This window comes from Aulostomus chinensis, chromosome 5, assembly GCF_037954235.1.
Source record: "Aulostomus chinensis isolate RoL2024-O1b breed Wild chromosome 5, RoL_Achi_v1.0, whole genome shotgun sequence".
Classification (NCBI taxonomy): domain Eukaryota; kingdom Metazoa; phylum Chordata; class Actinopteri; order Syngnathiformes; family Aulostomidae; genus Aulostomus; species Aulostomus chinensis.
The window spans coordinates 21,307,424-21,333,404 of record NC_141324.1 but is presented as its reverse complement, the minus strand read 5'-3'; the positions used below and the strand labels follow the sequence as shown (position 1 = coordinate 21,333,404).

General features: G+C 42.1%; 3 protein-coding genes across 4 annotated transcripts; 2 read left to right on the top strand and 1 right to left on the bottom strand.

The window, feature by feature from the left end:
• The first annotated feature begins 1,513 nt into the window (after positions 1–1,513).
• Positions 1,514–6,807, top strand: LOC147261714 (uncharacterized). The gene is made up of 6 exons (XM_086203864.1): positions 1,514–1,582; positions 2,696–3,031; positions 3,434–5,365; positions 5,453–5,545; positions 6,286–6,345; positions 6,621–6,807. The coding sequence occupies exons 2-6, from the start codon at positions 2,764–2,766 to the stop codon at positions 6,656–6,658; spliced, it is 2,391 nt and encodes a 796-aa protein (XP_086059990.1). The 5' UTR covers positions 1,514–1,582; positions 2,696–2,763; the 3' UTR covers positions 6,659–6,807.
• On the bottom strand, positions 6,002–16,303 carry gad3 (glutamate decarboxylase 3). Its single transcript, XM_086203867.1, has 16 exons — positions 15,945–16,303; positions 13,462–13,572; positions 12,985–13,091; positions 12,441–12,576; positions 11,367–11,457; positions 10,980–11,092; positions 10,673–10,788; positions 10,059–10,138; positions 9,694–9,748; positions 9,506–9,622; positions 9,306–9,370; positions 8,992–9,070; positions 8,326–8,475; positions 7,967–8,074; positions 7,759–7,848; positions 6,002–7,626 (listed from the first exon to the last, which is right to left on the bottom strand). The coding sequence occupies exons 1-16, from the start codon at positions 15,964–15,966 to the stop codon at positions 7,453–7,455; spliced, it is 1,614 nt and encodes a 537-aa protein (XP_086059993.1). The 5' UTR covers positions 15,967–16,303; the 3' UTR covers positions 6,002–7,452.
• Positions 16,086–25,623, top strand: exoc3 (exocyst complex component 3). 2 transcript variants are annotated; one of them, XM_086203865.1, is made up of 17 exons: positions 16,094–16,196; positions 17,544–17,759; positions 18,355–18,554; positions 19,026–19,245; positions 19,364–19,536; positions 19,690–19,902; positions 20,313–20,491; positions 20,606–20,722; positions 21,027–21,144; positions 21,514–21,639; positions 21,847–21,947; positions 22,208–22,318; positions 22,438–22,579; positions 22,804–22,926; positions 24,530–24,691; positions 24,792–24,913; positions 25,263–25,623. In XM_086203865.1, exons 3-17 carry the CDS (start codon positions 18,411–18,413, stop codon positions 25,465–25,467), a joined length of 2,256 nt encoding a protein of 751 aa, XP_086059991.1. In that variant the 5' UTR covers positions 16,094–16,196; positions 17,544–17,759; positions 18,355–18,410; the 3' UTR covers positions 25,468–25,623. The 2 variants fall into 2 exon arrangements, with proteins under 2 accessions (XP_086059992.1, XP_086059991.1); XM_086203866.1 differs by lacking the exon at positions 17,544–17,759 and having other exon boundaries at positions 16,086–16,196.
• Positions 25,624–25,981: the final 358 nt, after the last annotated feature.

Genomic DNA, 25,981 nt, shown 5'->3' with positions numbered 1-25,981 from the left:
GATTGTTCAGAATGGTCACAGTCTTGTTTTCACGCTGCACGCCTCACCAGTCCCGAATGGCTTTTTCTTGGTGTTTTGATCTTAATGATTTGACCATGTCTCTGCCCTCATGCTATATTCCAGATCTAAAAAAAAAACAAAAAACAGTCAAATATTCAGGAGCTGGTTTTGGTCTCGAACATCTGTGACCTCCTCCTGGGGTACCTTGGCCCGGTGACTTACAAAAAAAAAAGTTTATCTGGATCAGAATGAATCAGTCGTTGAAATCTCATCTTACTTTTGTGTGAGTTTTTCAAATTACAAAGCACTAGATCCCCCTGATCCAGATTTGAACTCTATAAAACTCTAAAATCCGGATTACCGATGCTCTAATCTCCATAAACAGATATCTACATGTAATTTTTTAGGCAAGGGACAACATTTTGAGTCTGAAAGTGTTCTGGTTTCTGTTTGCACCATTTACAAGTTCATGTTTAGTCAGGCTTTGATTCCATGGGAGAGCAAGACAAGCTGAACACGTTGGCTGGAGTGTAATCTCCTGTTGTTCGGTAATTTAGCTTTCTAGCTGATCTACAGTCAGATATTAGTTTAGAAACAATACCAGTAACATTTTCTCACATCACAAATTAGTCTTACAACCTGCAAACCAGGAGAGGTTTTGCTCCGAGAGGCTGCGAGCACCCAGACCGCCACTGTTAATGAGACTGGACGATGTTTCCATTAGCAGGCTTTTATATTCAAGAGCAAAGTACTGCTCCTTCATGTTAAAGAGTCCATACACTAATATAATACAAAAAAAAACCAAATATCTTCCTTTCCTTTCAGGCACCAGGAAGAATTAAACAGACATATTATGAAACACCCACTGCAGTGATTTCTCACATGACTCAGGAACAAAAAGGTCAAACTTTAAGTATGATATTTTCCCTCTCAGTGCATTTACAGTACCAATATTGACACGCAGATAAATCCGCTTACACAAACAGCTTAAACCTGACATGAGTCCTTTCTCCTGGTGTATGGATGGCTTGTCAGGAGAGGTTAAGATGTTCCTGAAGTTGATTTTAGTGGCAAAACTAATAGGATAAATGTACACGAACAATCCTGTCAGTGAGAAAGTAGTTACTGATATGTATTTTTTTATTAAAGAGGAATAACTGCATTATGAACAGGTTAGGCAGGTGCTAAACCAGTGGAAGTGCGCTAAAGGTGAGGAGTTAACAATTAGCATGTCCACTAATCTTTTACATATTTCTTCAGTTTAAGTTTTTGATGCTTAAGTCAATTATTTATGAAGAAATTGACGCTGAGAACATTAGACTGTTCAAGCCGTGACGGGTCCTCGACATGCAGCACGGTCCAACAATCTGAGTGGAGTCTGGCTCCATCTAGTGGTGTAAAGACGTACTGACATTCGGTCCTGCGACACACCTCAGCTCACAGTTGATTGGCTGGAACCTAAATGAGGAAATGGAACACACTCTCGTTTGATGAGCTGCTACTTAAACTCAGGTGAGTCCACTGCTCACTTTTAATTCATTCTCTGTGCTGCTCTGGTCATCATCGACAAGTTCTCCACAAGGTACCAAACCGTTGTTTTGGGTTTTTGTTGTTGTTGTTGTTGTTTTGTAGTAATAGTTGGCTAATGTAAAAAAAAAAAACAACAACAACCAAAAACATAAAAAGGGAAAAGTTAAAAAGAAACAAAAGTTTTTGAGACCGCAGCTGCACTTAAACAACAGGAAATATTTTTTGGTTTATTCCAATTTTTAACACCGCAAAAACTGTAAGAGCTGAAACCGTTTCACAGCTAACTGAATGTAAATTACATTTTTATGAAGGCCTGAAGACAACTAAAGGTAAAATATGGTCTACTTCATGCATTTTAAATTCTCAATGTTGTAGAATTAAACTTCGTGCTTCTACAAATGAATAAACTCTTCTCACAGCAGCTGATGACGTGTCCTAGCAAGGTGAACCTGATTGATGAAGTTTTAAATTGATCAGATTAATCCTGTCACTGTTTGGGTTCATGGTGACCCAGTAAGCACTTTACTGACCCTCCTAAATGGAACATAACTAAGCCCTGGAAATGGCCTGTTGATTAACATGTATGATTCTACAACTTAAGTGCATCGCTAAGATTGAGTTTGCTCAACTTTTGTTTTATATAATTGTGGGCCTACAAATGAACTTTTAATTTTAAGTGAAGTTTTACTGCTTATTTGCATGCGTGGCCATTACAAAGATTTTTTTTTTTTTTTTTGGTGAAAGGTTCTTGCTTTAACTTAAGTAAATATTTAATTTACAATCTTGATGCTTTTAGAATAGCAGTTGTAAGCTTGATTTCACATTACACTTAAATGCACTTTTTTGTAAGGCAAGCACAATGAAATGGTTACAAATTTGTGTTTGTGATCAAAAGGTGTCTGGTAGTATTTTTATATTTGTTGAAACTATCAGCTAATACATGAAATATGTGTGGTAAATTGAGTGTGTAATATTTAAATGACAGTTTTCAGTTTTCCACATTGGGAGTCTAATTGTGTATAAATGATGCATTACATTTCCTCTTGGTTCTGTGCTGAATGCTCCTCACTCATTCCAGTGCTTTCGCTGTTTTCTATCTGCTGTTTAATATGAACACAAAGGAAGTTGGAACTTTGTACTAAATTACCCCTTGAAATGTGCCCAGGATTCCTGGTTCTCTCATCTGAAGAGTTCACGCAGTGTGGATGTGCAAGTATCCAGTGTAGGTTCAGTATGGCAGCTGTTAGACCCCCACCAGCTCCTCCAGGACCAGATATTGGGAACTTGCGCTCTCGAGCCAGCAATGGTACACCAAACTCTGGGCAGCAAGATCCAGGACTACATGGCACCAGCCAAGATCCAGGACAGTCGGTCCACCCCCAACAGCACATATCTACCCGGCCTTTCTTCTATGTCCCTGTTGCGCCTCCACCCCCTTTCCTCCACTACCAGTGGCCCATGCCCTTCTCCTATAACCCCTTTGGTGGCTTCCCAGGCATGGGTGAGTGTATGGACTCTTATGAATTTATCTCGCAAAATAAAAAAGGAACTCGGGTCACAGAAGTCCAAATGATTGCCCTACCAAAAAGTCCCATTTTCAACAGGTTAACATAATCCCTGACATGTGTAACCTGTAAAACTGTTTTTGCAAACATGTCTGCGACGTCTCCAAAGACAAAGCAGACTGTTATTTATTGATCCACACAAATGGAAATTACCATGCTTCCCTTCATCAATGGTCATCTTCTAACATTCACTGGTACATATTCCTCAAAATGTACATATACTGTATTTTAATGGAAAACATGGGGTTTTACTAAATAGAGCATTTGATCACAGTAATCCTGTGTTGTTGTTTTTTTACTTGAAGTGTTTTTTTTTTAAATATTCTTTGACCTTCCAGGCTATGGTATGGTCATGCCCCCATTCCCTCCTCCCCCCTACATGGAGGCGCCAGCATATATCATACCCCCCCAGCACATCCAACCAGCGGACTACAGACGTTTGCTCAACCCCCAGGTTCCGACTCCCTGCGCACCCTACCAAAACCCAACCCAGACCCGAAGGATTCGCCCATCTCACACTGTCCCCGTTAGAGGAACTGTGAACTCCGAGGTACAGACGGAACCCACGCAGAGAAGTGACAGTGGTTACAGTGAGGGAAGCCCCCTTGTCAGCTCAGATTCCGGACATGGAACCGCCTCAAGTTCTCCATCTTCAAGTTCCAGTTCACAGCGACAAGGGTCTGCGGATATTGAGAACGCTGCTTCACCAAACCGTAGCGCAAACGAAGACCAGCAGGTTGCCCAGCAAAGCAAAAGTAGTTTGGTTAAACATAAAGTGCCATGTCCTGAAGGAGCTAAGGTGATTGAGGAGAGTAGAGCAAGTTTAGAAACACAGAATAGGTGTAAAAATGGTGGTGTGGAGACTGTCGCCCCCTGCAGGAATGACCACTGTAATATTTGGCTGGCGAGTTCTCCAGACAGCATGAGTCCTGAGTGTAGCTCTTCTCACCAAGAGGACGAAGCTGTCAAAGAGAGACGAATCTCTGTTCCCGATATTTTGATGGGTTGGGAAGGGGGCACGCCACAAATGGCAAAACTAAATGTGGCAGACAGGGTAGTGCCTCAGAAAGAGGACCAGCTGCCATCTAAGGGAACTGGAGTAGAACCTGAGACTCCCCAGAGTCTGGCTGGGTTACAGAATGCCCCGGTGGTGGCTACTGCTGATTGCGAGGATGACGAAGACGTCCAAAGTTCTAAAGATGGTGAAACCTTCAAGATCCTCAAACTGCCTCTTCCCCTACATGAGCTTCTCTTGGAGTCTAGAAGAGAGAATGAGACGGTAAATTTGACTGGTTCCCTGCAGCCGATTCAGGAGGAACTCCTGCAGTCACTGAACCAGTCCCACAAACTTACAGACCATGAACAAGAAATCACCGATGACACAATTCCACAAGAAGACACTACAGATATTCCTTATCAAATGTCTTTTAATAGCAGTCACTTGAAGAGAAAACTGAATGAGTCTGTGTGGTCCGTGGAGTCCCTGGTGCCCTTTATTCCCACTAAAGAGTGGATGGTGCAGAATGGCATGTTTGAACCTGAAGTGATTGTGGAGATGACGGAGGAAGATCAAACTGCTGACCAGTTGACCCAGAATGTTAAGTTAATGGCGAAAGCTGCTAAAGAAAGGAGGCAGAGTCGCAGGTTTTCCCCTTCTGACTCCGTTCCGGTGTCGGACAACTGGCTCATTTCCAGTACGCCTGCTGGGAAGCTAAACCTGCCAACGAATGCAGCAGATATGCAGAGTCAAATATCTGCAAATGAAAACAAAACGGGATCTTCTAAACAAGGCCAGAATGCAGTTCCCCCTAACAAGGATCCCTCAAATTTCCCAGCTTGCCCACAGAGTAAAATGTTGTCTTCACCCCCTGAAGAGGACCTGGGTGTAAGTAGGTCTTCTGAACCTGTGGCAAATGGAAGCCCGAACCAGGAAACTAGTAATGTACCTGAGCAGCGGATGGAAAGGCCCTGCACGCCCGAACAAGAAACTCTGTCCTTGAACTGTGCAGCGGTGGAAAACGTCTCATCTACTCTCAATAAGAGAGTGGACATGGAGGCAGAGAGCAGCGTGAATGGAATTGTAGACAGTCTGAGGAGCCAGCAACTGTGCATCCCCATGACGGATCTGAAAATGGCTGAAGTGTCTCCGTCCAAGAGCCTTCTGGTCGACTGCGGAGTCCAATGTGATTACCATGAGACAAACTGTTGTTTTCAGATGTTGAGGACCAGGGAAAGCATGGAGCCATATGAAAGAAACCTAAAATACCCAGGTTGTCCACAGCTTAATTTAACTGAACAATTCGTCCTTTTGTCTGCCTGTTAAATGTTGAAACTGTGCAATGACTTGTCTTCTCTAGATGTGAGGAGAGCCTACAATGGCAAAGCTGAAGGATTTCACAATGGAAATATACAGAAAAACCAGAGGAAACCGTGGAAGAAAAGACATCAAGGTAATGGGTTTGTCATGCATGCAAGTCCTCATCGGAGACGTGTTGCACACTGAAACGCAAGTCGAAACTTGGTTCGGCTGATCCTTTCCTAATGGTGTGGACGTCAGTGTCCAGATCGTGAAAATGGTAAAACTACCTGAGAATATGTTAAGCTAAGCTACGAAGCTGTTGACTGACTGTAAGGCTGCTGTAGTCCAGGGGTCTTAAGTGACTACCAGGAGCCTCAAGGCTCTTCTGGAGGTGTTGAAATATACTCACTGAAGTATCTGCACTCCTGTTTAAGTGATCAAAGTAGAAGCACTGATTTGCCTCCTTTACTCAAGTAAAAGTAAAGGTGCAATTATGCAAAGAAGTGCTCCTCTTCATGAAATGGTAAAGTTGTTTGTTTTCACTGTAAAGAGGAGGTGCCTTTCCCCTGTTCTTCAGTATGTTAAAGTAATGGCAATCAAAGACAAAGTATCAATTTTAGCATGTTTTATTCTCTCAAAGTAGCAAAGGTTTTTAAATCTGGCGACATGATGTAATTTTCAAATATTCAACAGAGATGGGCAGGCTTTAAAATTAAAAACGATGTACAATGTGACTTCTGGGGAGACGTGGGTTTGATTTAACACCCTGAACATTAGACCTCAAAGTTTAGTGTCTCTACAACGTGACAGTGGTGCCCATTGCTTAAGTTGAATCTGATGGATCTCAACAGTGTTTAAGACTTTAACAGCTCATCTGTTAATTGTTTACAGAGAAGCACTACAATCAGCAGGAAGCCTACAACGGTTACTGTGGCAAACCCAAATCAAGAGGTGAGCAACACTGTTACTTTCCTGGACTCTGCATGTGTCACGACTGACTTTTAAATAACGGGATTTACTCAAAAACCTGAAGTCTGTCCTGATTGTATCTGCGTTCAAAGACACTTGTCTTTGAGACTTGAGACTTCATCGGCAGTCCAGCTGTCACCGATGTCAATACAATATCTCACCACCAGGTGGCAGTATAAGCTGGTTTTCTGCCATATTGGCTGAAGTTGCGCATGAATGAGAACATGTTTTCTCAGCCTTGATCTTGCTTTCTTAAGGTGAAGATGGCAAATACCCACATCAGCTGTTGCAGTGACCTGACCATCCTAAAAGCCACCTGGTTTTAAATAATATATATTTATTTTAATGACATTAAATGTAATATCTCAATAAATGTTTTGCATATAAATTTCAACTGATCTAGAATTTCTGTTCGATTGAGGTTTTTTTCCACAAGCAGGCCCATCAGATCTACAGTTCTGGACCAGTTTTCAATTTTCACAAGTGTTCCTCTGTCAAGAACTGGCAAAAACAAAACAGCATTCCACAACCAAAACCTCACTGTTACACAAACGACAGGTGATTTTTAGGCTAAAACCTGTTTTTAGATTAAAATCTAAAGTCTGACTGACAGACTGTCTTAGATTTAATCTAAAACTGGGATTGGGCATGCATTCGATTTTAATCTAAAACAGGTTTCAGCATCAACATGACCTATTGTTTGTCACCCACTGACAAACCATAGATGATTTTTATTCTGAAGCCTGTATTAGATTTTAATCCGTCATGTGGAACTTTGAGATGCACTCACATCTTTACAATTGGCAGCAAGGATAACATTAAAATGTTAATGGAACAAAAGATTGAGCCAGAAACTCATTGCCAGGTGATCTACTACGTGGCTATGCTGCAGTTTCCCCAGAGCAATAAAACGAATATATTTGAGCCTTAAAGCCAAATTTCCTGTATAACTTGTAAAGTGTCCACTGAGGCAAACTGAACCTTGGGTCCTGTGTACCAGAGCTGGATGCTAATGAAACAGTAAAACCACAGCCTGACGGAAGGAACAGTGTATTAAATGACTGGCGTCAACGCAGTAGTTCAATCGGCTCACAGGTCGTCACCGAGTCGGGCCATTTCCTCCAGCAGGAAGTCTACGTCCTGCTTCTGTGTGGCAGGGTTGGAGAACACACACCTGAAGAAGTTGACTTTGGGTCCTAAAGGTTGATAACCAATCAGAACCGAGCCCTTCTCCATCATCCGGCCTTTGATTTGAGGCGCTACCTGAGGGCAGGGCAACACCGTGATGATGTAGCTCTCTTTTATAAAATCATCTAAATCAACTTCTAATGTCAAGATTAAGTATTATTCATGGTGCTTGGAGGCTGTGTGGCCCTCTTGGTGTTCTGCACACACCTGATGGAGTCTTGTGTCCCGGTCAGGTCCAGGTGGCAGACCTCTCAGACTCGGCGGAATGTACCAGAAACAAACATTGCTGTGCTCCGGCTGTGAGAGGCAGAAGACAAATGTGCACGATGAAGATTGCGCCTTTCTTTCCACACAGAAATACCGAGACCCTTTCATTACCTCTCAAGCAAAAAAATAACCATGAAAACAGACTAACTTTGTGTTTGAAGACCAGTTCAAAGTCTGTTCTCTTCTGCAGTTGATCATACAGATACTCGGCATTCTCCAAGCATTTGTTGACCTGAGATCCAAACCCCTCTGTGCCCTGAGAGAGCGAGGCACGCACACACAAACAAGCATACAAAAATCTTGTCAGATTACTCGGTTTATATAATCCGCATTCATTCTGACTAGTCCTGGATGTTTGTTCCCTGATTGCATCTCTATGCACCTTGACGTCAAGAAAATAAATCAGTAAAATATTCTTGATTAAAAATTCTGATCTGAAGCCGTTTCACAGACACGTTAGTGAGGCGAAGCGTGTGTGACGTGTCATACTGAGGTTACACAGAATACCTTGGCCTTCCACATGAGCCAGAGTTTGAAGACATCCACGTGTCGTCCACACTGGATGCTCTTGTCCCCGGTGTCATAGCTCACGTCATAGGGTTTGTCTGTCTGGAAAAGGTACTTGGCCCCCAACTCATTACACTCCTGCAAGAGGCCCTGCAGAAGAGGGAGAGTCATAACATCAAGAAACTGTAGCACCCATTATACTTGGGCAACCTTTAGATGTCACGGGGAGAGAAATCGATGATATGAAAAAAACAATAGTGTTCTTTTCTGCCTTTTTTAACTAGTTTGTCAAATTGTCCTGCCCTTGTTTGATCCCGACTTTACACACAAGTCCATCTCTGAAGGGATTCTTTCCTTATCTGAGCCCGTCAGTCATAAAACCAGCCCCTTTTACTTTGGCAAGTCAAACTGCGGTTTCAGGATTGCAAGTCTCAGTGTTCTCATTCAGTATTGGACCACTTCCAATAACTGCAGTTCCTAACAATCATAAAGACCCCAAAACATAGGAAAATAAACCCAGGTTTTAAATTCTGGAATTGTCCTGTATGGTAGATCAAAGGTGTCGAACCTAACCAAAATCAGAGGACCATCGATGTCTCGGTAATCTTTTATGTCAATAGTCAATAATCATGTACTTTGTCCTTAGCACAGAGGCTAATATCTTACTTTCTTCTTGACCAGTATGGCTGAGCACTGCAGAGGGACGCCCATCATCTTGTGAGGATTCCATGTAACAGAACAAGCTCTGGAGAACAATGTAACATTGACTTAACAGCTGGCTGGTTGTCCAACATACCAGCCAGTCAAATCAAACAATTTTGAGAAGCTGGAATAAGCCTGGTGTTGAGCAATCATTTACAGAGAGGAAGTCGGAGAAGGCAGACACCAGTGCTCTTAGTTGATGGTGGATTTTGAATAGAAGTTTGAGTCAGAAATTCTCAAATACAACAGAAACAAGTTGTTGATGTTGATGTGGTTACCGCTGGATGCCCTGTAGTTTCATCCTGTGGCGGTCAGACATCAGCAAGCCTCCGCCCCACGCTGCCTTCAGGGAGAGACGCAGCAAGTGTGTATGTGTGTGTATGAAACAAATACCAGTTTTGATGCAGTATAATTACATCTTTGACATATTGCAATTGCATATAAATGATGAGGGAGTGAATCAGAGAGGGCACCTTACATCAACATGCATCCACAGAGCGTGTCTGTGGCAGATGTCTGCAATGGCATGGACAGGATCGAATGCTCCATACACTGTGGTGCCTGCTGTCACGTTCACATAAAACGGAACCATTCCCTGGGGAGAAGAACATTTTCTTTCATAAAAACCGCCCTTTTTTCTCCTTCCAGTCTTTCCTCCGCCTGTACCTTTTTTTTAGCTGCAGCAATGGAAGATTCGAGCTCTGCAGGAATCATTTTCCCTCTGAAACAACCAAAATCAGCATTACCCTGCTGCCGTGTGATGTTCAAGGCAAATCCCTCTGTCGCCTGCTTTCTACGGCTACTCTAAAACATTTATCCACAACAGAAAAAATGTATTTGGTGTTTGTCTTTAAACAATAATAGGACATTGAATGGTTGAAGACGGTAGTAGTGATCCATCAAACATACTTCATGTGTCCTAACCCCACTTGAGAGGAGAGTTTTCCCATCATACACATTACTGCAACAGGTGAGCAAACATTTCTTTTGTCCTGCACTACAATGACTTTATGAGTGTGTACGTGACCTACCTTTCATCGCATCTCACCACCACCACATTCTCACTGCCCAATCCCAGCACTGCAGCAGATTTCTTTACTGAATAGTGACTCTGAATAGATAAAAGCACAGCCATTCATGAACAGGTCAGCTGGGCGAGGTGCTTTTTTATTTTGCTGTGTGGTTGCGAGACGTTCCCAGCTACATGTCAGGAGAAAATAAACACGCCTTATGACTTATTAGTACAAGACATGCCTGATTTTTGCAATGCTACACAGACCCAGTTCCAGTCTGGTGTTAGCCTGCACCCTTGTCACCAATCACAAGAGGAGAGCTCGAAGGTAGCGGAGGAGGACACAGTGGGATCCACTCTGATTGTGCTCGTATGCCAAATGTCTTGGATTGACTACAGGTGTAACTCACTCTCACTGTCTCCCTCAATATTCTTCCAGATATTGCAATTAAACTAAAAATGTCTTCCAACTTGGATGACAGGTAGAAGATTCTTTACAACGCAAAAAAAAAAGAAAAAAAATCAGCAATGAAAAGTTAGTCACACGCTGTCACGTAACAACTGTCTAACATGTTGCCCTCTGGAGAAACAACTGTTGCGTCTTGTGTAGGATGACAATTATTGTGTGATCACATGTTCGGAGGTGAGGAGGGCCAGCTGAGGCAGAGCTCCCATCCCTCTCGTCTTCACTTCAGGGTAGAAGTGATATCTGGCCACCAGGATGCTGTACAGGTTCGATATTGTTCCTCCTTAAGAAGACACAAAGAATATTTTATGAACAGCAGCAACACTTGCTGTGGGTTTTATAACAAGAAATAATAATGTTGGGACATGAAGTCTTTTCGATATTTTTTTGCTCTTCTTGGTGCAGAAGACAATTAGGGTGGAGAACATCCCAGAGATTCCCTCTATCTACTAATTCCGGCCATTCCTTCGTTACCTGGACAGAAGATGCCATCACCCTCGTCATCAGACCATCCCACAATGCTTTGCATCTTCCTCAGTAGAACTTCCTCCATGAGGATGAACACTGGAGACACCTCATACGTAAACCTGGTAACATGCTTTCATTAATCTATGCTGTTAATTGATCGACTGAAAAGAAAAGACACGTCTTGTAATTCGTCATAACGAGCACGAAAACGCAAGATTATTCTAAATGTTTGATTTCACATACAATTTTTTAAACGTTTGAGTTCAGGAAGAGGCTTCTGAGCCATTAGTGTGTTATTCCACACAGTACAACTAAACACGAGTGCCTGAGTACTTCAGTACACAACAGCGAGTACTGACAGAAAAGTACGTTTTTTTCCTAGCAGGATCTCACATGTTAGTGTTGGCCGTGGAGGTCAGCCACTCGCCAGCAACACCGATCACATCCAGGCCTGAGGACAGCTGATTGAAGAAACGAGGGTGGCCTGGAGAGGAAAAGCAGTTTATTGATATCACTGAGCCTCTTAACCCTGTATAATTTGGTCCTGGGTCCACACATAAAGCAGGGAATACAAAACGCAGTTTTTCGCCCAGCCTGATTTGTTGTAGTTTGCTTGTCAGTAACCATAGGGGCGCTCCTTTTGATGTCTGTTGTGACTGGGATCTGTTGCTGACCTATAAACACATGTTTCTATGTCTCATATGAGTTCCATCCATCCATCCATTTTCTAATGCTCATCGTATGCTCATCCTGTTAAGGGTCATGGGGGGGGGGGGGGGGGGGGCTGGAGCCTATCCTCAGCCTTTGGGTGAGAGGCACATCACAGGGCCAACACATATAGACAACCATTCACTCTCACAGTCACGCGTAAGGCCAATTCAGAGTATGGATTAGGCGGCGTGGCTCAAAGGTAAAGTGGCCGTCTAGTCACCGAAGGGTCGCTGGTTCGATCCTCACTTCCCTGGTGACCATGTCCAAGTATCCTTGAGCAAGATACTGAACCTCTAATCTCTCCTGATGGCCCTGCAATGGACCGGCGACCTGACCAGGGTGAACCCTGCCTCTCAATCAATGTCAGCTGGGATAGGCTCCAGCCGCCCCCCCACCCCCACCCCCCAAGCAGGATACAAAATGGATGGATTGATAGTTGACTAGAGATCTGAGCATGTTTGACTCACCTCAGTTTTCATTTTAAGGAGCTAATTCCTTTTTTCTAATGAAGTGCATGTTAGCCACATATCAGTCATTTGATAATCATTTCACTTTGAAAAAGCTCAAAATTTCATGAATTTTTTTCTTTAGTCATTCGATTATTGTTAACGAACACTTTTCGTCTAGTTTTCATGGCTAAAATAAACATTACGTCAAAACACACCAGAGTGCTTCACAAGTGCATGACACTGGTGAGTGCAGTGGTTCCCTCCGTGTCCTGAGTGTCATGTACAGATGCGAGCGCTCCTGCCTCACCTGTGTTGACGCCGTACTTCAGCGTGTCCCTGCAGTCCACCAGTATCTGTTCCAGAGTTTCTGGATGTTCTGGCAGGTCCAGGCAGAAGCCCTCCAGTCCCTCCTTCAGCTGGTGAGGGTGGTGGAAGTCCAAAACCTGAAAACACAAGAGAGAGTGCCCCCCCCCCCCATGTAAAATATTCAATCCAGTCTTGTTGTGCCTCCTCTGAATCACGTCTAAAAAAAAACTTTAGTCAAGTTCCTTGATCAGTTTGATCCTCTACTCTGTTCTATTAATACTCTACCCCATGTGGCGCTGCAGATTTTAAGTACACGCTCATCACTGCATAAGGTATTCTGAGTTTACCTTATCTGTGTTTTCTTCAGGACACAAACTACATGTACAACATCAAAAGTTCCTGCAACTACAAAAGCCATCTCCATGTTTGGATGTTTGTGTCTCTTCCTTTTTTTTTTTTTTTTTAGTGTTTACAGTCATAATTATATACTTTTAGTTTTCATGATTATTATATTGACGAGTCCATGTGCAGAATCAGTTTAATACCTTGGAACTCCTCTGGTTTGACTTGCAGACGTAATTCAGCAACACGTTAACCAGCTCCTGCAGAAAGGTCCTGGTCATCTCCTCTCCTCCTGCAGCTGGGAGAAGGTCTATGGGAATGCACACACACGCAAGCAGTACACTGTAGGACTGACCGATCGATCCACTGATGTCATGGATTTGCAAAAATACAGACCAGACAGATCCTCTCATTCTCCAAGCAAAAGTGTCCTCACAATACCACCAATACCTACCAAGATTCTATGGCTGTTTCTGGTGTTTGAGTTCTCCTACTATTTTAGTGATCTGTCCATTCACTGACATTACAGATTTACCCCCCAGCAAACAGAATCTCTACAAAACACAAGCTACCCATGAAATACACGCGTCACATGATCGCAACACGGTCAGAGTGGTTACCGTTAACCTCGTCCAAGGAACAGGACAAGGAACAAGGAACCGTACCAAGGGATCTTTTACCTTTACTGTAGATTGTGCCGAAATCAACCGGCAACTTTCTTCTTTCGCTGACTGCCGGATCCTGTTGTTGCTGCTGTTTTCCCATCTTGGCTGAGTTATCAATGATTCTGTCTGAAAGTGTAAAAACAAACATTAAAGGAATAGAGACATTTGAGAATTTATCAAGACTAAAGAATCTAAAAAAAAAAAAAATCACACTTTTATGAACATTTACAGATGAGAAAAACCTCCCTGAGGCCAAATTTGACCTCACAAGGCTGAGGGCTGCAGAGAATTATGAGGCTAAAAACATGGCGTCAAGATGTCCGCCAAAACATCTTGGAACGTCGGGGCTTCGAGACCCTTGGATTACGTCACATGAGCAGTATGGAGGAATTTTATGGTTTTATGGTGTTGTTTTGTTTTTGTTTGTTTTTTTAAATTGGTCCCCATTCATTTCACGTTACTGCTCATCTTTTCATGTCACACTGCAGCAGTGTTTGGTGGACTGAAAAACTTCACCTGACTAGAGGGTGAGCGGATAACGACTGAATTTTCAGTTTTGGGTAAATGATCCCTTTAAGTAGGAAACAAACAAGGAAAAAAACCTGGCTTTGTACATATTTTCTTTTTTTGTTTGTTTTGTTTTTGTTTTTTATGCTTTCTAATCCAGCTTAACTTCACCAGGGTTTTGTTGTTGTTGTTGTTGTTGTTGTTTTGCCATTATAATGCCTTCTTAATTTCATTTGGGAACAACCAGAGAGCAGTAACTTGTGACGGCGTCAGGGACTTAAAAGAGCAGAATCGCAGCTCATCTCGTTGTTTCCGGCTTTAAAGGTCAGGAGTATGACTTTTAACTTGATAGCGAGAGCAGAAAAACAACTCCACATGAAGGCCCGACCAACTCATTTGACTCTCCAACTTCACTACTATTGATTCTTCTCTATCTCCCTATCAAGGACGCAGCAAGGGTATTAGTGGATGGGTAATATCAATCACTTTGCATAGTATGCAAATAGTAAAAAAAAAAGAAGTAATGAGCTCATTTATTTTTCTTATTTACTTCAGTATGCTACACATTTATTTTTCTTATTTACTTCAGTATGCTACACATTTATTTTTCTTATTTACTTCAGTATGCTACACATTTATTTTTCTTATTTACTTCAGTATGCTACACATTTATTTTTCTTATTTACTTCAGTATGCTACACAGTTCTTGTGAGGTCTTCATTATTTCAGCTATTGAATAAAATTACAAAAATAAAAAAAGTTTCAACAACTGATGAAGCGTCATGACTACAACTGCACCTTTTTGCTAAATGCAATCCAGAGAGATCTCCCTTTGGTATCAAGGGCGGTTTTGACGCACCGGTCAACAAAGACTCTTAACTTACAAGGATTGGATTGCTGCTGTTTTACATGTAATAAGTGATGTTCTTGTTGTGGAGCGCATCAGTGTGGTGTGTATGAAATGATCTGTGCATTGGGAAGTTCAGTAGAATATACAAAATAGGCGACTTACCGTGTCCCTGTGCAATAGGTGTCTGATGTTCTTACTCTAAGATTTTAATAACCCTGTAAAACCATTGTATTCTGCTGAATGTAAGTTTTAGTGTCATTACATCTAAGTTACATACCTGCACACACGCCAATCATGGGCTGTCATGGCAGATGTGATTATGATAATAAAATCTCGAGGTCACCACATTCTGCTCCGTTATCTTTCGAACTTCTTTATCTGTGCGTGATGAACTTGTGGTTCTTTGTGATCATCTGAACCTATCTGATGCATGTTGTGGCTCAGTTGTGACTCTTGTCGCCAGCAAGCGGATTGCGTGTACGTCAATGTTCTCCTCTCAGATTTATTGTTCTTTTCCTGAACAAGAAGGCCACTGGAATCATCCTTGATTGTCACCAGTGTGCCAACTGTTATCAGTGTCAGCTGACCTTGTGGTCGTTCTATCTGCAGATGTTGAATTAAACCAGTATTTGACATTGGCGTTTTTTTATTTGAACAGAAATTGCCACCGCAGGGTCAAAATACTGTATTTGATTGAGTATAAAAGCCAAGTGAGGAGTAACAAAGCTGAAAAATGGGAACCAAATGTATTTAAACTTGGAACTAAAATTGTATTCTATACTGTAGCTTTTATCTTACCCCTGTTTTCTTCATTCTTTGAAAATATATCATTTTTGAGCTGAACCACTGCAGATGTACTGAGCTCACACAATGTCAATCAAATTTTTTGAACTGAATAAATGGGGCTCATTAAAAAAGAGCGAGAACTCTCATCGCTCCTTTTAGCACACAGCTGAACTTGGCTCTGCCTCCTCAGTTAACAGGTTAGTTTGATGATTCTTGTTAGGTCTTCCCTTGCTGCGCGTTTTGGGATGTTTGGTTCAACGTCCCATCGCCTCACGATGCAATAAATCCAAATGCTGAATCACCATTCTGCTATTATTAATTTTAATCTACCGCATAGCCTTCGAAATGCACTCACCTGACAGCCGTAAGAAATCCATGTTAGATGATCAGGAGCTCCACTCTGACGGTTCTCCTCTCAGCCACCCGCAGATGGACGTATCACTGCATGTTTTGTTGTCTTAATCTAGAAATGCTGTCCCTGTCACAGCGGAAACCCGGATATTCGTCCTGTAAACACCCCGCAAATAACAGTGACAGCGCGGTGAAGTTACCTGTCCGTAACTGAAAGTTCTGATTTGAATATCGTCGCCTTCTGAAAAATAATCGCGTAAGTCTTTTTTTTTTCTCAAGTTTTTTCAGAAAACACAAAAAACTGGGGACAACACACCACGAGGAGCTGTTAGTAGTTGTAGTTTTTTGGGGGGGTTTTTTAAGTAAAAAAAATGACTTCGGCAGTTATATTAAGAAGAAGCTGACGATATGATTAGACGTTGAAGAAGAAAAAACCCACTTGTGATTGGCCAGTAGATCTGTTGCCATTAGTCAGTTCGAGGCATTTACATTTGCACACAAATACAGTTCATTGGATCTACTTACTTTAATGCATTTACAGTAAAAGTAATAAAAACACTTGAGTATTTCAAATGACCAACAACGCCACCTGAGGAGTTGCCCCCTAAACAGTTGAGGACTGTTTCAATCTCACCAAAAGCATTTATTGTATTTATTAAATAGCAAACCTGTAAAGGAAGGAAACTGGGAGCAATTATTTTGAACAAATAGAATAAATACTTCATTTCAGAACAGTATTATTGCATCCTTTTAGTTGAAGTCAGTTACAATTTCGATTTGAACATGCAGGTGATTCCAGGCAGGCCCCCCTTTTACGCTGCCACACTCCTCAGAAGCTGCTTAAAATAAAAGTGACTTGATACAGTTGATTTGTCCTGTAGAGAAAAAATATGTACTGAACAATATCAAAATAACAAAAGTAATCAAACTAATTAACTATAAACAAAAGCAAAACCACAGGGAAACTACCTGTGAAAGAAATGCAATAAATATTAAAATCCCATGTCCCAAAACTGCTCACACATACTTTCAAATATAGAAAAATACCTGACTTAACCTGAACATGCCACCATATCACTAGAGATCATACCCAGTGGGAAATCACTGGTCTGGGGGCCTCTCCCAGACTCAACATAATCCCATCTGTGTGAGGACTATAATCAGGTATTAAAAGACAGCATAACTACAGATTAAAAACACACCAAACTCATGTTACCTCGGTCTCCGTTTAGTTTACTAAATGTTAGGAAGCACGCGCAGATCCAGGCTGAGCAGGGTTAAATATTTACAATTGTAGTTAGGGAGCCACTTTAAACATGGAACCTACCTTAACGTACAGAAATACACACTAGGTTTACCTCACGCTAACCTGGCAGGAAGCAGCTCAGAGGATCACTCCACACTAACCTCCTACCTTTAATTCAACTCACCAACTAACGAGGAAGTGAAACTCAGGTCTGCTGAGGATACTGCCTGCCAAGCAGCCCAAAATAAGGGGCAAAAAAGGTCAAAGGCCCAGTATCACAGGCCTGTGACCTCAGGATTGGATGCAGTATGGGGAACATCACCACTTTACTGAGGCGGTGGTTGTTCTCCCCCGCAGGGTGGCGCTGTTGCTCATATCCTGGACACCGACCACTGGCTCACAGAAACACGAGGAAGAGGAAGCAGCTGGTGCTGGGCGGGGCTCGAAGAAGGAAGTGGAGTCAACATAGCTCAGTACAATTTAAAAAAAAATTAATGTTATATTTGAAGATATGGGATACTTATCGTTCTCCACGTCCATTCCCTGAGCGAATGGCGTAAGAACCTGTCTTAGGTGTGTGTAGCTAACAGTGTTTCATTACTGTAACGTGCTAGCCTCTTCCCGTTTGTTGTTAGCTTAGCATGTAGTTTTAAATACTCAGCTTGAAGATTTGACGTGCACGGTGGTTGTTTTTAAAGCCTCTACGTGTAGAGTAACTTGCCATGGTGTTACGAACAAGCTATTGAAATCGAAAAAAAACCTCTAAATGTGAAGTTAACGAATCATTACCTCGTTAGCGGCGTTTAACTTTATCTTCATATAAAATGTTTGTTTATCCTTACGCCATCGGAACGTTTCGTGTAAACAACTGCATGACGGTCGAAGCTTTATTGTCACTTAGCGTCCCTCAACTTCCTGTGAGGAGTGTCACAGTTTATCAGTCGTGGCAGGAAAGTGTGGACCTTCATTTCCAGCTGAAGTAGAACTCTACACGCTGTATGCTTCTCCCACGTCTTCTCAGTAACATTTGAATGCAGCAGTAGCCGTGTCACCCCATAAAAGTCAAATGAAGTTTATGAATTGAAAAACGATGCTTAGTAAACCTTTCTTTACATGTGTAGGAGACAGACTTGTGACTGTTTATTTTATTTTTTTCTTGAATCTCAAGTGTGTTTGCATGAAGTCCTTGGATACGACAGGTACTTCACTCAAGCGAGCATCAGTATGGAGGAGACCAGTCGTGAGGCGGTAGCCACAGCGGTGCAGCGCGTGGCGGGAATGCTGCAGAGATCCGACCAGCTGGATAAAGTGGAGCAGTACAGAAGGAGAGAAGCAAGAAAGAAAGCTTCGGTGGAAGCTAGGCTGAAGGTGATGAGATGACGCGAGGGCTGTCACAGCGCAGTCAGTGCTATCAGCAAAAATCACGTTTTAAATTTGATCACTGTGTCTTTTATCTCTTTGTTGTGCAAGGGAATAGAAGTGTAGCGAGAGATAAAAGTCAGTAACGTTAAAGTCAAAATTCATTTTATTAAAAAAAAAGAAGAACATTTGCTACAAAGCTCATAAATACTTTGAAATCATTCAAGATTTTGAAGACTCCTCTTGGATTATTAATAACATATAGCCTCTGGTACTTAATTGAAACATTTGTAAGTATTCTTGATGTTTGGCCATAGATCAGCTTATTAATAATGCATTCATACACTTGTGAGTGACCCAGCATATATCATGCTGCTCTACATGGTTTCACATACTCAGTAATAATTGCGTACCGCAATTATATCAATAACTCATCCTGTAGAAAGAAATCTGTCTTGATATGCCTCCCATGTCCATCAGGCAGCCATCCAGTCCCAGCTGGACGGTGTTCGTACTGGACTGACCCAGCTGCACAGTGCCCTGCTGGACGTCAAAGACATCCAGAGCTCACTGGCTGATGTGAGTAAAGACTGGAGGCAGAGCATCAACACCATCGAGAACCTGAAAGATGTCAAAGATGCTGTGGTTCAACACAGTCAGCTGGCCTCCGCTGTGGAAAACCTTAAAAACATTTTCTCAGGTATGGGGGACCCCAGTGCTGATAATGACACGTACCAGGCTTTAACACGTCCCTCAGGTTTGATGTATGGGAGGAGAGTAGTTCTGGTCGTTGTCAATTATATTTGCTGTCTGAACAGTGCCAGAGATCGTGGCAGAGACTCAGCAGCTGATCGAGCAGGCGGAGCTGTTGCAGGCCCACAGGAAGCTGATGGAGCTGGAGTGTTCCCGGGATGACCTCATGTATGAGCAGTACCGCATGGACAGCAAGAACACAAGTGACATGAACCTCATCTCCATTTACTTTGAAGATGTACGTTTATTTCAAGGCATATTAGAGCTGTGAAACATGAGATGCACTGGCTGCTTGCTAATGTCTACAGTCACAATTAGGAGCTAATGTCTACAGTCACAATTAGGAGCTAATGTCTACAGTCACAATTAATTTTCCCTCTCCTCCTCTCAGGTTCAGGGGTTGTCTGATGAGCTGGCCAAACAGTTATGGATGGTACTGCAGAGGGCCATGGTGACAGTTCGGCGTGACCCCACCATGCTGGTGTCAGTGGTTCGTATCATAGAGCGTGAAGAGAAGATCGATCGCCGCATGGTAGACCGGAAAAAACAGACGGGTTTCATCCCACCAGGACGACCCAAAAGATGGAAGGACAAAATGTTTGAGGTGAGGTAACGATGGCACTCCTCAGACAGTTTCTCTGTTCTTCTGCATAAAGTTGCTGTGATGTTGCTGACCAGTTGGCCTCTTGGTGTGATGACTCTTCTGTTTCATCATCCCAGTTTTCTTCCCCATCATCTTCTGGAGATTCGCCTTTAATCAGCTTATCTTCCTCCTCTTCTTTGACCCTAGCTATCCATGCAACACTCATCTTCTTCTTTAGATTTCAATTATTTTTGTCTTTTTCCTTTTCCCCAAGCCATGTTCTGTTATATCTTTACTTTATTCAATCCAAATGGATATCCAGTTCTGTTTTTTTTTTTTAACCATTTTTCATTTTACACAGGTCAGCTGCACATGATCATCTCCTAAAGTAGAGAGCATTTCCTGAGGTATTTGCAATGATTCTCTCGCAGGTGTTGGAGGGGACAGTCAGCACCCGTATTGAGGGCACCCAGTCAGTGACGAGAGAGGCTGATAAAATGTGGCTTGTTCGTCTTTTGGAAATAACCAGGAAATATGTCCTAGATGACCTTATTGTTGTCAAGAACCTGATGGTTCAATGCTTCCCCCCACACTACGACACCTTCAACAGGTAACACATGTTCTTTTGTTCTGATTTATTCCTGATATTTGTGTATAGAACAGCTCTGTGATAGGAAGGGCTAAACATGCGTTTGTATAAAGTATTTAAGAATGTGTCTTTCAGGTTTTTTGGTCTCTACCACAATGCTGTATCCTCTCGTGTTAAAGAACTGGCCTCTGAGGACTTGGAGGCTAACGAGATTGTGTCCCTGCTAACATGGGTCCTCAACACATACAAGAGGTACACTACACACACACACACACACACACACACACATACTGTAAGATGTGTCCATTATATTTAATTCATTTTGGGATGTGTCAGTCTTGAGAAAAAAGATTTGTTGTGAACAAAATTGCATAAAAGTCCTTCATGTCATGCTGTGTGTCAGGAGTATCTGCTATCGTTTGTGCTGCCCAGAACCGCAGCGATTGTGTATTAGTTTTTTGGCAATTCAGATGTCATTGTTTGGTGATCAGATGGTGCAGGGAAAGCAATTAGATTTGTGACCTCTGTAAACTCTCTGAACCTGCATGCATTTCAGCGTGGAGATGATGGGCCACCCAGAGCTTCGCACAGAGTGTGACATCAACCAGCTGGAGCCGCTGCTGCCTCAGGATGTGGTGGACGAGCTCCTCAGCAAATATGTGCAGACCTTCACTGTAAGTAGCATACGCACACACACGCTCACGTACACACACACACACACACACACACACACACACACTTACAGGAAGAAATAGGAACATTCCATTGATGTTATTCACCTCAGCATTACTGCATTCACAGTATTTGATTTGGGTTTTCCGATGGAATCTCAAGAAAATAAAATTCCTCGCGCTGCATTAATAGTAGTCAGCATCTTCACCAAACAACCCTGTGTCAAGTATATCTAATTATTATATATATAATTGTATCTATTACTGAGAAAAGTTTTCTGTCAAAGTTAGAAATCTGCCAAGTTGTCATAGTGAACATGAATGAGTCAAGGCGTTGACCTGCACTCGTTGTGTTGCTGTCCACATCTACAGTCTAACATCACAGGCTGGCTGAGGAAAGCTCTGGAAACAGACAAGAAGGACTGGCAGAAAGAAACCGAGCCTGAGGCTGACCAGGACGGATACTACCAAACCACACTGCCTGCCATCGTCTTCCAGGTAACTGTGGATTTCTAACTGCCCGAAGCTTTTCCTCTGACGTGTGTGACTCTCAAATGCAAATGCAAATTACTGATGGACTGAAGTTTTGCTCGTTGGGAATGCTTCTCAATACTTGCTGAATCTTTGGTTGTCTGCCTTTTGATTTGTATTTTTCTGCCCCTTGGTTTTTCTTCTTCTCATTCATACGTCTTCACTTTTCATCAGATGTTCGAGCAGAACCTGCAAGTCGCCGCACAGATTGATGGAGATTTCAAAGAGCAAGTTCTGAAGCTCTGCCTGAAACAGATGAACTCATTCCTCATCAGGTACTGCCTCTGGGTTTTTTTAACCTTTGTACTAAGGTAGTGAAGTTCTGTTAAAGGAGTGCGTGGAAGAATGTATGTAACGTCAGATAACAGTAAAATATTTTGAAATTTTCATTTTATGAAAATATTTTTCTCAAACCTTCCACATAGGGGTGTAAATCTAAAATTGGCAGTTTAAATACTAATAGGCCAAAGATGTTCAGTGATATTAGCAGTTTCATTAGTATTTTGTGTGTGTGTTTGTGTGTTTGTGTGTGTAGGTACCGAGAGGAGGCTGTGGGCTACAAAGAGGAGCACCTGAAAGACCGACAGCTTCCTCAGTGTTACGTGCAATACATGATCGCCATAATCAACAACTGCCAGACGTTCAAGTAAGATTCCCAACGCTGACCTCACAGCTGTTGTTTATACTTGTATGCTTGTATACTGATATTAGCTTCCCAGCTACAGCTTAATTAATAAATCAAATGCTTTATCATTTCTTTCCCAGAGAGTCCATCAATAGTCTGAAGAGGAAGTACTCTCAGTCGTCCGAGCCCACCGACAGTGACGCTGCCATCGAGAGAACACTTAATGAGGTGGCCAAGGAGGGCTGTCAGTTCCTACTGGACGAGGTCTTCCTGGACCTCGAGGTAAGAACGGTTCTGTTTGGATTCGTCAGTAATCCTCATATTCTGTTGAAGGTTTTAAAATGATTGCAGAGGGACAGTTTACTTTGATTGCAAAACCAACGTGTATGTAGCGAGGCCGTTATTTGGCTTTTTGTCAACAGTGTTTATATATGTCACCTTTTTAATGATACAGAACATTGAACTGCTTTGGCGGTGGTGGTGTTGCTTCAATTCGTCTATTTCAGAATCATCTGAATGAACTGCTGACCAGGAAGTGGCTGACCGGCTCTCACGCCGTGGACACCATCTGTGTGACAGTGGAAGATTACTTCAATGACTTCAACAAGATCAAGAAGCCTTTCAACCAGGTTGGACAGACGCGTCTCTCAGCTGTGCTTTCCTCTTCAGGGAAACGTCATCAACATGTCTGTTATAACTTTGTTTGAGTCCAACATTTAGGATGTGTTACAGTTTCATAGTTGTACTTTTATATCCATCCTCACTGTATTTGGATACAGTGATTTGGAAATGAAAAATACAGACTAAAGAGGATCAACAATTCTTTACATAGTAAAGTAGTAGTAGTAGTAGTAGTAGAAGATGACGTGTGCCCCCTGGTGTTTTCAAGTGGTATAACAGGTGCTGCAGAGACCAACCACATCGTTTTCCATTTGCATCCGTGGTTAGCAGCTATCTACATTATAAACTAAGCCATCAGCACTTGGGATGTAACGATTCGTTTTAACAATGATTCAGTTTGTATAACTATTCGTGGTTACCAGTATGATTCAAGGATGATATTGGTTCATTTAGAACAACACAATCCGAAACGATTCAGTGACTTGAAATTGATTCAGTAAGTTTTTAGCGAAAAATTCTACCAGTTTGACTGTGAAATAAATTCCTGGATCCTGGACAGTGCAGGTGAAGTTTCCTAGATTCCTGTTTTTTCCTGTATGAATGTAAACAACAATTAATGGCAAATGCATTCACGTTTTATTCGAATGAAGTGCAACCAACACTTCAGGCTGAATTAACAGAAGGTTCAACTTTTTTGATCTCATTTTCAATATTCACTACGTTTTCAATAAAAGTACAGTAAGTGCAACCAACATTTCAACAGTAGGTTTACCTGCTACTTCTGCTTTTGTTTTGCAACATAAAAGTCGTGCAATATTAAAGTCAAATTTAAAGTGCAACCAACATCTCTTCAGGTTGATTTAAAAGTAGGTTTAACAGCTACTTTTGCTTTGACATTTCCTACAAACAGCAAGCGACTGATTTACTGTAGAAAGCTCCATCTTTGAAAAAGCCTGTGTTTCCACACACTGGACCGCAATTGTGGCTTGATCATTTCTCACTCGCCAGCTTCCTCTCTGTCATCCGCTGTGTTACGTTTTTGTTGTTTATGAAATTCGCGCTGCTGCTGGTGCGTGGCGATGGCGTCACCGACAGGCAGATGGAATCAAGTAACGTTTAACATCTCCATCATTAAAAGTACTAAAAAACACATTTGTATAAATTCTGCTGTGCTTAAATCTAGTGTGTTATATTTCCTAGTATCGACACAATCGATTGATTATATTTTAAAAGGATGTTAGATCGATATATGTCGCCTCGAAGGACAACTAGCCCAGAACAGATCGGTGTCGTTGGCTCACAGGAATATAAATCGATACATCGATGTAGTAGATGAATCATTACACCTGTAGTTATTATATTGTGGTATTATATAATAACACAGTTAGTGTTGTGTCATGCAAACAACTACAACAGACTGCATCAGACAGGAGGGGGAGGTCAGTGTCTTGTCATCACTTCTGTGCTGTATAGTTTTAGGTTAAAAATATTTAAAAGCACAGTGGGATTTAAGTGTAACGGTGAAGTGTTTTATTCGTTTAATTTCAACATGTGATCTGTAGCAGCACGTCAGTCAGACTCTTAATGACATGTTGGCTTGGGTGTGTGCAGGAGATGACGAGCGAGGCCCTGCGCAGGGTGGTGGTGGACTACATTAAAGCAGTGATGCAGAAGAGGATCACCTTTAAGAACGCTGATGAGAGGAGGGAAGGAGCCGAGAGGATGATAAAAGAGGCGGAACAGTTCAAGTTCCTCTTTCGAAAACTGGCTGCCGTGAGTTCACATGCAACCGTTCATCTATTGTCTGAAAGAGAGTACACGTGTGGCATAAACGACAAGTGTGTTAACAACTCGTGATGATTACTGTGTGTAGGGCGAGGACACAGATCGCCTTTGTGGTGCCATTGCTGCCATTGCTGAAGTCTTCAAACTGACTGACCCAACACTTCTGTTCCTAGAGGTCACCACTTTGGTGTCTAAATACCCTGACATCAGGTAAACACACACACACACACACACACACACATATATATGAAAATGTAGATAAAGGCCTGTTTGACCTGGCATCAACATGACTCATGGATCTCAACATAGAACTCTTGAGTGTATTTCTAAGAAAATGATAAATAACATGCTTTGAGAGCACTTCGAAGCATTTTCGATAATCCCTCTTTATTTTTCTAGTCTTTTTGTATAAACACACAGTCTGAACTTCAGCTACCAGGAGTTCCCTATCTGGCAGAGCCACGTGAATCTAGAAGTGTTCCTGATTCATTTCCGCGCAAATGTCTTTACTAGGTTACTGCCAAGTGTGTTAAAGGTTTTCCGTCTGTTGTCTCTGTAGGGAGGAGCACATCCAGGCCTTGCTGGCCGTACGCGGTGATGCCAGCAGGGAAATGCGGCAAATGATCATCGGAACTCTTATCGAGAACAAAGTATCTTACGCTGGTGTCACACAACCCATCTTCAAAGACATCACCGTGCCCACTATCACCATGACGACCATGACTACCATGACATCCATGGCAACTGCAAAGCTGCTCAAATAAAACCAACATTTTCAATACTGTTTCCACCTTCAGACATGATCCAGAAATTTCTTTTTCAAATTGTTTAATGCAGCTTGCTGTGATTTTTGTCCATACACGTTGCTGTTGTGTTGTCTTGCTAATCAAACTTGTGCTTCAGAAAATAATAAAACTAGAATTACAAAAATGGACTGTGGTTCTGTGTGTAACTTTTCACCTGTGTCTGCAGTGTGTGTCATTCATCATATTCAGAGCCTTCACTACAATGTAAGAGATGATGAATCCTCCTTACCATTCCAGGAAGTTTTTGAGCAGGATCCAAAAGGAGATCTCTGATTTTTCTTAATGCTATCTGTGAATTTTATTTACCATGGTCTCTCCATGGCACACGATTGAGCACTACTGCATCTCTCTGGAGCAGTGACCTGAAAAAAACTGCAATATACTTGACCTTGGTCCCACTCTTCATTTTTAATCAGTTTGTACAATGTTGTTGTACAATGTGTAGTAGCCTCCTGCGTCCAGCTGGTGACAG

Excerpts from the sequence above, each read along its gene's own strand:
- LOC147261714 (XM_086203864.1), top strand. The coding sequence starts at position 2,764 with ATGGCAGCTGTTAGACCCCCACCAGCTCCTCCAGGACCAGATATTGGG. Across the intron at positions 3,032-3,433 it reads TGGTGGCTTCCCAGGCATGG|GCTATGGTATGGTCATGCCC; the intron begins GTGAGTGTATGG and ends TTGACCTTCCAG. Across the intron at positions 5,546-6,285 it reads GTGGAAGAAAAGACATCAAG|AGAAGCACTACAATCAGCAG; the intron begins GTAATGGGTTTG and ends AATTGTTTACAG.
- exoc3 (XM_086203866.1), top strand. The coding sequence starts at position 18,411 with ATGGAGGAGACCAGTCGTGAGGCGGTAGCCACAGCGGTGCAGCGCGTG. Across the intron at positions 20,723-21,026 it reads GTCCTCAACACATACAAGAG|CGTGGAGATGATGGGCCACC; the intron begins GTACACTACACA and ends CATGCATTTCAG. Across the intron at positions 22,319-22,437 it reads AACAACTGCCAGACGTTCAA|AGAGTCCATCAATAGTCTGA; the intron begins GTAAGATTCCCA and ends TTTCTTTCCCAG.
- gad3 (XM_086203867.1), bottom strand. The coding sequence starts at position 15,966 with ATGGATTTCTTACGGCTGTCAG. Across the intron at positions 10,789-10,979 it reads TGATGGCATCTTCTGTCCAG|GAGGAACAATATCGAACCTG; the intron begins GTAACGAAGGAA and ends TGTCTTCTTAAG. Across the intron at positions 7,849-7,966 it reads AACTGGTCTTCAAACACAAA|CCGGAGCACAGCAATGTTTG; the intron begins GTTAGTCTGTTT and ends TGCCTCTCACAG.